Raw genomic sequence first — 13,841 nt, 5'->3', positions numbered from 1 at the left:
AGGTCAAAAGTGTTTGCTGTGTGGCCAATCCCACCAAAAACACATTCCAAGTAGTATGTCCCTCACACTGCTTTGTATTCAGGCAGCAGTGATGCTCTGTTGTCAGCCTCTTTGCAGCCCTGATCAACTGGTGCTTTGACAAAATTTTTTTTTTTAAATCCATCCTTACTACAAACAGCACCACTGTTATGTAGCCAATGAGATTTGACTACATGATGCCATGGCGGCAAATTAAGCTAATTCCGAGTAGCGTCAAACTAGTGATGTGATGGTATCATTGTTCCTAAGAAGACTGATTAAAGAAAAATGTGGTGCCAAAGCATATGACCAAGGGGTGTGTGTGTAAGAATACTCCACCCCCATTTCACCTTAATAAATATCGCCTCTTACCTTTCATAATGTATTCATTTTCAGATGACCCTGGAAGTGTCAGAGCTTTGAAAAGGTTGGTTAGCAGCATCTCTACATATGGTGCCATCTCTGCAGCTGTAATTCTGTAGAAGAAAAGAGAGTGCTTGAACATCCCCAGTATTTTCCCAATCACTCATTAAGGCCCTCATCCTGGTGAGTCAGTCAGTCCTGATTGGACAATAGAGAGAATGTTGGAAGCATTTGAGAATGTATGAAGGTGCAAGGAACAGAGACTGAGAAGGCCAAACCACATTTAAGGCCTTGTAAAACTGGAGTACAGTCAACTGGTACATGAATTGGGGGACCATCACTGAAAAGGTAGAACACTCTTTCCAGTGTGGTCTGCCTGGCAACAACATTGTCATCTTTGCAGTGCCAGGTAAAAACTTTCCCGTACTCCCAGGCATTTGACAGCATATGATGGGGTGTTTTAGTTTTTATCAGGTCCTGGTAGTTTTATTGTCAGTTGGTTTTAATTTGTTTTTATACTATTTTAAATCATTAAATGTTTTGTATTGTGTTTCATCATGCTGTGAACCACCCAGAAAGTTTGGCTATTGGGCAGTACAGAAATGTAATAAATGAAATGAATGAACTCAAAGCTTTGGTTTTAGAAAATGCAAGAACAAGCATTATATCTAAATGAGGATCGCATCATCAATTTAGAATTCCCTGGTTACAAAAAGGAGAAACAACAAATGTTATCTAACCAGAGCAACAAGAAACAGATGAGCGTTATAACAGATGTAACCAAATATAAACTTACAGTGTAGTATTGTTAACCCCTTTCATTGTAAATAATCTTTCAAGGGCATGGGCTGCATAAGTATGAACTACAATACTTTCTGCTTGGAGATGATTGATTAGGAGAGGAATGGACACCAAAAGTTGTTCTTTGGGTACCTATAAAATAAACATGCAGGTAAAAATGTTTTAGAAGAAGTACCAAACAGTTTGGAAGAATTAAGTGAGAAATATTTGATAGAAATATTGCATCTGTTATTACAATATGTTTGTCATTGCACCTGTTACAACTACACCACTGCAATTTCCTTACTGAGGTAAGCAGACAGAGGGTAATATCTAATGTTAGTCCTTGGTAGAGTAGTCCCATTGACATAAATGAGACTTAAGCGAGGCATAATTAATCTAAGTCCCATTCGTTTCAATGGGTCTATTATACACAGGACTAACACTGGATACTTCCCAGAAGTCTGTAGATTTACAGCCACATCTATATTAAGTATTTTAAAATTATTATTATTTATGACATTTCTATACCACCCCATAGCCGAAGCTCTCTGTGTGGTTTACAAAGTTAAAACATTAAAATACAATATACAGTGTTAAAAAACAAATCATTTACATAAAAGCATACAGACAATATATAGAAGCAACATATAACTAAAAACAACTTTGAATTTTTTTTTAAAAAAAATCCAACAATAAAACCACACAGCTTAAAAACAGTATACAAATGTCAGCAAAAGGAACAAGAGTTCTAAAAAGGGAAGGCCTGCCACAATAATAGATTCTTTAATGCCTGATTAAAAACCTTCAATGAGGTCAGCAGGCGCATTTTGACCGGCAGGTCATTCCACAATTCAAGGGCTGCAAAGGAAAAGGTCCTCTTGTATGTGGCTGCCAGTCTCACATTAGGCAGCCGCAGCAGAGAGCCTTCAGAGGAGCTTAGGTGGCAGACCAGGAAGTAGGGGAGAAGGCACTCCCTAAGGTTCCTTGGACCTAGACCATGTAAAGCTTTAGAGGTAAGAACCAGCACTTTATATTTCTCTTGGAAAAAAACTGGCAGCCAGTGTAAAGGTTTTAAAATTGGTGAAAAATGAAATCTAATTTTTTATTAAACCAAGACCATGGGTCAAGAAAAGTAGAATTCACTTGGCTATTAAAAAATAACAGTTGGAGAAATGTTACAGTAGGCAATGTTTTAAAGACAATACACACAGGAAAGCAGAAGCCCTGTCTGAGACCTGGTGTCCCGTTCAAAAAAGCCTCCCGCTTAGCTTGGGGTCAATTGTAGCCAATATTCAGAAAACCCAACATTCGTAAGTTACATTCTCGTCCTGGTCCTGCTTCCTGGGTACCAGGGAAGGGGGATTCCCATTTGCATACTTATTGTTGCTTATTTGAAATAGTAAAGAATACCCAATATTCATAAATTATGTTCTCTTCCAGAACTATCAACCCCACATTGTAAAATAGTTCATATAAATGCATGCAAACCATTTAGAGTATTTTGTATATATAAAAAAGGCCTTCTATAAACAATTTCAGCTAGACAGTACAGAATTCAGACTGATAATGCAACTTACTTGATTCCTGAAAATCATGATGTACTTGATACCATCAGCCTTAAGCACAGGAAATTCATTCACTATAACAAAGAAGTTATAAGTTACTTAAGCGGATCAGTTGCTGTATATAAAAATTAAAAATATATAGTAGAAGCTTAGAGTCCCTTAAATTTCTCCACCAATTTCCACATCTCCACTGATAGTCTCCAGCTGAAAGAGTAAGAGGCAAAACTGCAGGATGACACAAATTACAATTCATCCATACACAGCTCTCCTTTGCACGATTTCTTTCCCCACTTCCCACTCCAAAGAACTCCAGCCTTCCTCCAGACCACTGGTCCATCTAGCCCCGTATTGTCTACTTTGAGTAGCAGAGGCTCTCTGGGGTCTTAGACTTAATTTTCTTCCATCTCTTGCTACCTGATACATCTCTACAAAAATTAAATATACACAACAATCCACTCAGATCTGATAAGATGAACCAAAGAGATCTGCCAAAGTTCATAACCACATTGGTCATAAATGATTCTCATGTTAGTTTATATTTGTAGGTATTAGACATATTTCATATAGAGATCTAAACTTACCATTTGGAGACTTTAGATCTGGTAGAATATGATTCACAAAGAATTCTGTCAGATTTACAAGTTCATTGGCTTGTGTTATTCCATGCTAGGGGTAAAAAGTGTGATAATCATTTGAAAATAATTTCTGGATTGGTTTACATTAGTTCCCATTTAAATATGCATGGCTTGAGTACAGTTTCTGCACATATTCGTGTTCTGGCTTCAAGCTTTGAATTGTAAAGTGGTGAACAACATGAACACACTTAATTCTGCTTACAAAGTTCTAAATATTGTTTTTATGTTTTTATCACTTTTAATATTTTAATTGTTTTTATGTATTTTATTGCTGTAAACCGCCTTGGGAGGGCTTCTGCCCTGAAAGGAATATTTTAAATAAACCGATATTTTGAGTATGCTATCGTTATGAAAGGTGCAAATGAAGGGTATGATAACCACAGTGTATTTTACACTACAGGTTCTTAAAACCTTGGGTCTCCTAGATTTTAAGTACAACTCTGCCAGTGGCTGGCACGTCTACACTGCAGCCACCATGGCCTTTCCCCCTGAAGCAGTACTGGAAATACAGTTCTGAAAGAGAGCTAGGACTCAGAATTCTTGGCACCTTCATGATGGTTAAGTCAAGCCCACATGATTTAGGACAGGTTTTTCTTGTCAAGATGCCCTAAATCTGTGTAATGAGGTAAATTAGTATATCTGATTCCACTATAACTGTTGGTAAAATGGGAGTGCCCTATCTGAATAAAGAAGCACATGGCTATCACCAAAGCTCTGTTCTCATCTGGCTTTACATTACATAGCTTAGCCCCTATTCAGGAAATTTACTTCATTTTATTTGCCACATGCCCCTCCAAAGATACTTCCAGCAAAGCTCAAATCCCAGTCATTTTGCCGAGCCTGCAGGAGACTGATAAACCACCATGATTCCAGCCCCAGGTACTGATAGTTAAGGTATTTCCCTTCTCTGCTGAAGAGAGTGAAACAACAAGGCCAGGCTTCCACCTTATGCAAGGGTGGAAGGCAGCATGCACAAATGTGTAAGCAGTAACTGCAGGCAGTTGTCAGGGCAAATGCCCCATTTTACTAATGGGTTGACCAGCCATGTAGATTTTGATGTCTACTGTATATATTTAAAAGACTGTACATCAGAAAACATGTCACAGCTGACTTAATGCTATAATGAAGCATGCAAAAGATTAGAATAAGGAAAAATGACAGAAATCAAGCTCTTCTAAAGACTGCTACTTAGTATTAATTGTTTTCCTTCACGGTGTTATTTAGCGATTTTACCACCACATTCTCACTAAGAATCTTAGTTAATACTTAGTGTACCCTGCAATTCCAATAAAATACCAAGTACCTTTTGTGTCTGAGCTTTTGATGCCAACGAAGTTACAAGGTAAATAGCAGCATCTTTATGCTTCCAGTTGACAGACGGATTCTTTGCATATTCTTGTAGCATAGAGTTAACGTAACCAGAAAAGATCCCTGTCACAGGTCCTTCAAAGAACTTGCATAACCCTCTTACTAAATCACAGGCTGCTCTGCGTCTGGTATCAATATCTGCACAGGTAAAAATGAAATATATGGCAGGTTACACTCAAACAATGTAATATTTTCTTGATTTTGAAGCATTACTTGAAAAATTCATAAATCAGATTCACCCAACTCTGATTACAGAACGGCTTAAATACAAACCCATTATTTTTAGAGAGCAATTTACTGGAATAGGTTTCTACTGCTCTATTAATCTTAATATAAACCATGTTAGTAGCATTAACAGTACAGGATTACACCATCTGACAAAAGTTGTTTATTCTTGTGGATACAAATGAAAGTAAACTGCTAGTCCACAGTGTTATAAAACAGGAGTAAAATAAGATTCAGTGCCCAATTACGCTCCACAAAATGGAAAACAATATTTAAAATCATTCAAGATGACCTAGTAAGATGGGCTCAATAGCATAGCCCATTTATAAAGCTAAATAACCTCATTCAAGGTACTCAAATACCAAGCTGCAACTAGATTAATTAGCATTAAAATAGTGTAGAATTCTATCAGAAAATTAATATAGGAACTATCTAAACTATAGTTCAAGATTCTATAAAGTCTATCCTAATACATTCAGCAATTCTAGTCCAGCCCTGTGCTGAATGAAAACTCAAAACAAACTCTCACAGTCCTGCAGAGTTCAATGGGCCTTAAGTTTCAAGTGTGTGAACACAGGCCTGAAGTTTTGGAGTAAGAACTTACTGGAGCGTTATTAACCCAACTATGTCAGCTTCTATAGTATTCCATACGAATAAACACAACAATACTCTCCATTATATATCTGAAGCCTAAAGCACAGCAGCGTTTAAACCCTATATAATTATTCTAGAGAGATGATTTGCATATTCTAGTTATGAAATATTGACCTTTCCAGACAATTACATCCATTCTCAATTCAAATATTTAAATTATTTAAATACAAGGTATAAAACCATTTACCAGATCCTTCCAAATCTCTTCTGATATACTCTTCAGAATTATCTTCAAAAGCTTCTTCATCAGCAGCTGCAGAAAAGTAGTCCACATAAACATCAGCCACCATGTACAAACTAGATCTGTTTTGATATCACACACCTTTGAAAATAATCTGTTAAATCAGCCATACGTACTACTTGGTGAATTTACTAGGATCAAGGTAATGCATAAGAGTCGATGAACCATCAGTATTTTCAACTAGAAGTAATAGATAAAACTCTTTCTTTCTCCTTTATTAATTAATTACATTTCTATACCACGTAATAGCTAAAACTCTCTTGTCTAAAATATTTGAGGTTCAGGGCCAGGATCCAAAATCACACTGTAGAACCACTTTCATAAATCCATGCAGGATTTTGACTCCCCCATCCCCCTCCTGGTTTGAATAGCAACCCGATCCCACACTGCATGGCCAACTACTTTTGAAACTGAAGGGGCTCCAAAAACAATTTATATGGAATGGGAGGAAGGTCAGCTGTTCAAAGAAAATAAAATACAGTTGAGCTATTACAAGTAGCATGAGCCTATGCAACTCTTTAGATCTTAGCCACAACTGATATGTATCTTTGTATGACAATCAATATGTTTCTGAGGACTGCTTGAAGTAGCAGAGGAGTTTCACCTTGGGCTATTTCAGACATAATGCCAAACCATGGTTTGGAACTCCATTAAATAACTTCTAAGGAGCCTCACACTTATGCACTCCCTCCGCTCCCTGTACACAGTGATTTCCTGCTTCCTTTCCTCACAGGACGAACATCCCAAACTACTTAATACATTAATAGCCAAAAAGATTACAACACAGACCATCACTTAAACATGGATATGATGCCAATCCTGAAGCCCCCACTGCTAAAAATAAATAATCGTTTGCTTCCCAGAGAAACCATCAAACTAGCTTTCTTTTAAAGAGGGAAATATTTACCTCTAAATTCCATGTTGGGAACAATAACCTTTTCGCAAATACTTGTCAATGTATTCTGGTCTTCAAAGAGGTGCTTATAATGGGGTCTCTCACAAACTGAGGCCAGAAACTGGATTGCATTACTTACCAACTACAAGAACAAACAAACATGAAATGAATATAATTTGAACAAGTACTAAAAAGTTCATTCCAAGCTGGATTAAAAAGTGCCAGACTTACCAAGTCATATTTAACTTCTTGACCTGTTGTGACTAATAAATTCCAGATTGCTGTGACAAAACGGGGCAAGTAAGGCTGAAATTCTTCATCATATTTTTGGGCATACAAAGCTGCATTATCACAAATTTGGGATTTCAAAAGCTCTAGCAGACCAGCTTCCTCTTCATCCTGGCAACAACAACAAAAACCTCTCACACACACCACCAATTTATTCCTGCCCCCCATTTTTAACCTGCCTTACCACCCAATAGATTCACAAGGCTTATGTACTTTGATTATCAGTGTTGTAGTATGAGTAGCCTAACTAAATATTATGCTAAAATGATGCTCATTATAGTTCAAAACCAAGTTATGAAGACACACCCAAAGTAATGCAAAACTTGTAAAAACTAATTTCATATCTCCTTAGCCTCTAGGTTTATCCCGATTGACACAAATCTCTATAATTAACACAACTTTTTTTTCAACCACTGTTCCTTAAATTTATCAATGACAAACCAAATTAAAAATGTGCTCAATGTAAAGATCATAAATGTGATTACAAAAACCTACTGAATGTTTGTGGCTCAGCTAGAAAGTGGAAAGGGTTTAATTTCTTGATATAGTAAGAAGATTTGAGGTATTTGGGGTGGGGGTGGGGAGTAAATTTGCAATGTTTTTGCATTCTTTTTAACAAGCTGTGTTCTGTACCGCAGGGCTGAGTCCTGGGCCCAGTGCTCTTCAACATATTTATTAATGACTTAGAGGAAGAGGTGCAGGGAATGCTGATCAAATTTGCAGATGATAAAAAACTGGGCAGGGTAGCTAATACCCTGGAAGACAGAAACAAAATTCAAAGTGATCTTGATAGGCTGGAGCACAGGGCAGAAAACAGAATGAAATTTAATAGGGATAAATGCCAAGTTCTGTACCTAGGAAAAGAAACCAAATGTACAGTTACAAGATGAGGGATCTGTGGCTCAACAATACTACACGCAAGAAGGATCTTGGGATTGTTGTCGATCACAAGCTGAATATGAGCCAACAATGTGATGTGGCTGCAAAAAAGGCAAATGATATTTTGAGCTGCATTAATAGAAGTACAGCTTCCAAATCAGATGAAGTACTAGTTCCCCTCTACTCAGCACTGGTTAGGCCTCATCTGGAGTACTGTGTCCAGTTCTGGGCACCACACTTTAAGAAGGATGCAGACAAACTGGAAAGAGTTCAGAGAAGGGCAATGAAGATGATCAGGGGATTGGAAACAAAGCCCCAGGAGGAAAGACTGAAAGAACTGGGCATGTTCAGCCTTGAGAAGAGAAGTCTGGGGGGAGATATGATAGCGCTCTTCAAGTACTTGAAAGGTTGTCACAGAGAGGAAGGCCAGGATCTCTTCTCGATCATCCCAGAGTGCAGGACACAGAATAATGGGCTCAAGTTACAGGAAGCCAGATTCCGGCTGAACATCAGGAAACACTTCCTGACTGTTAGAGCAATATGACAGTGGAACCAATTACCTAGGGAGTTAGTGGGCTCTCCCACACTGGAGGCATTCAAGATGAAGTTGGACAGCCATCTGTCAGGGATGCTCTGACTTGGATTCCTGCATTGAGCAGGGGGTTGGACTCAATGGTCTTATAGCCCCCTTCCAACTCTACTATTCTATGATTCTATGTATGAAAGACTCCATCTGTTACATGGAAGTCTCTACTCTGAAAAACTTCATCTACAGTCTTCTGTTGCAATGCAGAAGATGGTATACCCTAGATCACAGGTGGGGAACTTTTTCCAGCGGGAGGGGCACATTCCCTCCTGGCTACCTTTTCAGGGGCCACATGTCACTGGTGAGTGGGGATAAATTCAAAGTGGGCAGAGCAACCCCCCCCTTCATCCACTCACCTATTTGTACATATTCATTCACATTCACACACCCATACAGCTCCCTCTTTGCTTCACCAGCCAGTAAAACCAGTCAGCATAGACAGAGTGGGGAAGACTATGGGGAAAAGAAGTTTAAACCCCTCCCCACTTCTCAGGAAACAGCCGAGCCATTGCTCGGAAGGAGCTGTAGGCGCCTTGAGGCAGCGGCTCCGAACAGAAGAGTCTGCCATTGCTCCTCGCCTTTCAAGAGCAGTGGGGCTTCAGGGAGTGGCCTTGGCAGGCTGGCTGGAGATACCAGGTGGTCCGGGAGTTCCCCACTGTTGCTGTAGATCCACTCAAGAATTCATCCTTTTTAATCACAGTGGGCCTTCCTGCAGACCACTTTTTAAACTCAGGAGTTTAATAAGCAGCTTATGATCTAGGAGGCTGTGAAGAAACTGAGGCAAAACTGAGGCAAAAGTTTAACTATGTTTTGTTTCAGTGACTAAAGGACTGAATGGGTTAACAGTAAAAGAAAAATGTATGCTTTACTCAAGGCTCGTGCCTGAGGACAGTTACACTGTAAATGAGGTGTACTGGTAAAATGGCAGTTACTGTTACCGCTGAGAAGGAAATGAAACCAGGGTTCTGTCTTTATATATGGGAAGGGAGGATCGAAATTGGTACCATCCGATTGAAGAATAACTGAATATTCTAAAGATGCTCATTGGCCATGAGTTGGGGGAGTCTGATAGAAGAGTTTGCCTGGGGAGTTTTGCCTGAGGAAGAGTTGGCAGGAGGTGTCTGTGTGAGAAACTGAGAAGCCTGACGAAGACATCAGCCAGGAAGAAGAGCAGCCGCAAGACTGGGAAGCAGAACTGAGGGCACATGCAGCAGAAGCTGAAAAAGGTCTGCAAGTGAGAAGAGGAAGACCCCTGGAGCAGCCTTCAGAGGAAAGAGCTGAAGCCTGAGTGTCATCTGGTGGCAGTGGTCCGAAGACAGAGCAGCTGTGGGATGAAAGTGAAGACTCCAAGAGAAGCCTGGTGAACAGCCTTAAAGGTTCCAGGAGGAAATCAAATCCTACCAGAGAGAAGACTGCCTTTCAAGCCCTCATTACTAGGCCTGTGAGCTAACTGGGGTGGAGCTTGATAAGGGAATTGGCTTAACTTTGGTTAGGGGTAGGAACTGATGGCAAAAGTGACTGTATAGAGACCCTGCTTTAAAGTAGTGGCAGCAATCTTATATAATAAGCTTTCTTGTTTCATTTCTTCTTAATACTTAATATACCTGTGTATACTTTCCTGTACCTCTGATCTGTTTTGTCTCACGCCTCATGAGGAGTGTAGTTTAATGGTGGTAGCACAAGGGAAGGAAAGGATTGCCCAGTGGTGAGCCGATTCCACCCTCAAACCAGATTCTCCACATTTGGTGTTAGTGGTGGGATTGCCCTAAAGTAGAGGATCCCACGCTAAGATCAGATTCACCACAGAGGCTTTGGTAGTTACAATGGGAAAAGAGATCTGTTAATGAAGTTTCTTTCATATACGTAGATGAGTTTGCTGAATTGCATTCTTTAAACTATATAAGAAAAAAAAATTGTATGCTCATGGAGTAATTCCATACAAACCATAATAGACCTTAACACATTTGCCACACAAATTTAAGACTAAAGAGACATTTGGATCCAAGGTGCAACAAGACAGATGATAAAGTAGAAGAGATATAAAGTCATGCACTTGAAATTCCTATTTCTGGGCTCACAAATATGAATCTCAGCAGGCTCATAACACTCACCTCAATTGGAAGTAAGTATTATGGCCCTAAAGAGTCTTCTCTGGCTTGTACTAAAGTCAGAGTCAAAGGAGGACTTAACTTTTAATGCACTCACACCCTGCTGCCCACCCTTGCTTTAAGGCCTCTCCAACCTATCACCTACTTACCTTTTTTGTTGTTGTTGCTCTGGTAGGGGTAGATTGGTCATTCTCTTCCTCCCCATCCTGAAATACCTGGCATGCTGCTTTGGCTCTGTGCCAGGCACAAGGAACATTGGGAAGTGTAGTTTTTCTAGCACTACTGACATGTGCCCAAGCAGCGAACAACGTAAGTGAATATAGGTGATTTGGACGGACGGAGGCAGGGAGGCTTGTGGGGGTGGGTGGGGAACTAAACACCGCCACACTCCCAATGGTATTATTCGTAGTGCAGGAAGGTCCAAACTGAGCTCTAAATTAACAGAGCAATTTTACATATTTCAGAAAAATAGTTTGGTATTTCTGAGTCCAAATCTGAGTCTAGCTGGGAAAGCACTCCCTATCACTAACAGATAACAAGATCAAATTATCTAGCTATTCTTCCGATTCCAGGCATGCAATTTAGCTTCCTTTTCTAAAGCCAAGTTTCCCATTGTCCAATTCTCACATAAAACAGTGGCAACAGAAGTGCCACTATGCACACATGGACCTACTACTCTGGTATGTTACACTAACGGGCACAGCTTTTTAACTGGCAACTTTTCCATCTGCTCTCAATATTTCCGATGATGGTTCTGCAGTTTCCTTCCGAAGGAGTTGGAAGAACAAAAATCAAATGACTTGTTACTGCAATTTCAATGTGCTCTTTAGAACTCTGGGGAGCTTCTTTTTTGCAGATCACGCTGAGACCTGAATTGCATTTCCTACCGCACAGAAATTTTACAAAGGATTTTATGCTGTTACTTACATCTGTCTGTAAAAGTTTGTTATCCAAAGTTAAAAGGTTATGGAAATTCATCATCCAGGTTTCCATGTTATCTTCAAAAAATTCAGGAAGGTCCTACAAAAGTAAGATGCAAATCAATATTTTAAATTATACTTATTTTTCTATTAGATAATTTGTTTATTTCAGAAGCATACTTTCCTCTGTATCTTGGCAGGCAATCTGCTCAAAGAGAAATGCAGGAAAAAAACTATCATTTTAAAAAACCAATATCTGAAATGTAAGTTCTCAGTTGCTAGAGTAAGTCCAAAGTCCAAGCGAAAGAAACAAATCAATTTGTATATCTTTTGACATTCAAAATGCAGCCCACCAACCTTCTCAGCTCTCAGTCAGTACAACATGAACTGTTTAACAATCAGTTGCTTTAGTGATTGACAGTGCTATAAACCAATAGAACAGCAGCCTATTATGGTAAGTCATTTTGCTTACTAGGGGCCTCCCTCCATTAGACCACCACAGACACATGTAAGCCACAAGTGGCCTACCATAATATGCATGAAAAGAAAACCTACAGTACCCACCCACTTTTGTTTTGACTTAAATACCTTTAAGTACCTCCACCGTCCCCAAGTTTGAGAACCTCTGATATTCAACATCCACTGTTCCCCCCCACCCCTGCTGCCACCACCCACACACACACTTTTTGGGGCCTACTTTAACAAATTTGATCAAACCCACTCTTATCAGAAGTAACAAAAGCAGAACCTGAAACGCCAAGCTTGTTATACAAACAAGTAAAACGTACATTAGTTTTGATTTATTAAAACTGCAAGAAATAACTTATTTCTTAATAACTTATTATAGAATAACTTATTCTGTAAGTTATTTCTGTAGCATTGACATTTAGCCAGATTCTTGTGCTTTTAAACATTTCTTCATCTCAAAATCTCCAATTTTGGCTAGGAACACCAAGGTCCTTGATCATCCAACTATCCACTATTGAAATTGCTTCTTGAATTCTATGCCAGTTTGGATGTGTTAAAAGGTGGTTTGCAGATCAGAACTATCAACCCAAAGGAAACAAAAATGGCTTACTTGAAAATTTAAACTGTAGAACAGCTTAGCAATCAGAATCAGAGAGGAGAAAAGAACTTTCAAAGCACTGGCATCATTTGCATGAGTACTGCAAAGCTCAATTGTGGCCTAGAAGAATAAAAATTTAATAGCAATCACCAACAAAATCTACTGTGTATATGGCACGCACAAAAGTTTCATTTCTGGTGAAAATACATTAATGGTACCAATTAATGTCTCTCACCCTCTACTGTAATGAAATGTTTAAAACTGTATACTCCCTTTAAAAGTTCAAGATACATACAAAAATAAACACAAATAAGCAGAATATCAATATAATTTAAGAACTAGCGATGTGAACTACGGTCCACATTTTAAACAACCCAAGAGTCCAATCTTATGCACATTTAGGCACAAAAAAGTCCTGTAACTCCCAGCATTCCCCAGCCAGCTGCTCCCTCCCCAACACCAGAATGCTTTTTTTTCCTGTGTAAACATACATAAGATTATACCCTAGATCTCACTTCCTGGACCAGATCAGAATGCAGCTATCCTTCAGATTCTACATTTCTCTAATTTTTTCTATGCAATTCTCAGTGTAAAAGTTGCATACAAGAATAAATGCACATTTTTATGTGTTTAAAAAAACAAATTCACAGAATGACACAAAAATTAGATGGGACAAACTTATGACTGAATACAAGCAAAACTGACACAGTTTGGATATAGACAAATTCATGTATCCATAAAGACAACAAAAACAGAAGCGGCATAAATACAGAGACCTGAATACCATCAGCATTGATTTACAATGGCTTTGATTTTCCTTCATTTGCATACCATAAGACAGTAATACACACCCTTAAAGAGGGAACAGAACCATCTGAAGAATGGGAGACTTCAGTTCAAATTTTATCTCAGTGACAGTCACCTTATACCTTATTATCTCAGCCTATAAAACAGAAGACATCTCCTCATAGTAGTTAATAGAAAATGCTTTAGGGCTGTGAAGTTTAAAAAGTTTGCAAAGCACTTTGCCCAGGTGGTACGTAAGCCAATTTCAGATTTCACATAGAACATCGTACCTTAAAGAGATTTGTCAATGGTAGTGCAAAGGCATCAAGGACGAGTTTGATCTCTGTCCACAGTTCATTTGATTTAAACTCATGACGATACCTGACAAACAAAGGAAAGTCAGAATAACCTTCTAAAGAGGCTTGAAAACTAGAGCCAAGCAAAGAAGTTAGCAGTCAAAA

The 13,841-nt window shown here is 38.9% G+C and overlaps 1 protein-coding gene across 3 annotated transcripts in view; it reads right to left on the bottom strand.

Moving 5' to 3' along the window:
- CSE1L (chromosome segregation 1 like) overlaps window positions 1–13,841 on the bottom strand; it is a 41,297-nt gene that overhangs the window by 13,423 nt on the left and 14,033 nt on the right. For all 3 annotated transcript variants that reach the window (XM_084854084.1, XM_084854083.1, XM_084854082.1), the window contains 11 exons: window positions 13,671–13,761; window positions 12,607–12,714; window positions 11,536–11,628; window positions 6,979–7,146; window positions 6,760–6,889; window positions 5,799–5,864; window positions 4,668–4,870; window positions 3,311–3,395; window positions 2,742–2,803; window positions 1,178–1,314; window positions 391–494 (listed from right to left, as the gene is read on the bottom strand). In XM_084854084.1, the coding sequence (XP_084710210.1) occupies window positions 391–494; window positions 1,178–1,314; window positions 2,742–2,803; window positions 3,311–3,395; window positions 4,668–4,870; window positions 5,799–5,864; window positions 6,760–6,889; window positions 6,979–7,146; window positions 11,536–11,628; window positions 12,607–12,714; window positions 13,671–13,761 (1,247 nt within the window). The remainder of the gene's footprint in view (window positions 1–390; window positions 495–1,177; window positions 1,315–2,741; window positions 2,804–3,310; window positions 3,396–4,667; window positions 4,871–5,798; window positions 5,865–6,759; window positions 6,890–6,978; window positions 7,147–11,535; window positions 11,629–12,606; window positions 12,715–13,670; window positions 13,762–13,841) is intronic.

The sequence above is a fragment of the Heloderma suspectum genome, chromosome 4, assembly GCF_057233095.1.
Source record: "Heloderma suspectum isolate Gila_16-S chromosome 4, 16-S_ref, whole genome shotgun sequence".
NCBI classification, from domain to species: domain Eukaryota; kingdom Metazoa; phylum Chordata; class Lepidosauria; order Squamata; family Helodermatidae; genus Heloderma; species Heloderma suspectum.
This window is presented reverse-complemented; position numbering and strand designations above follow the sequence as displayed.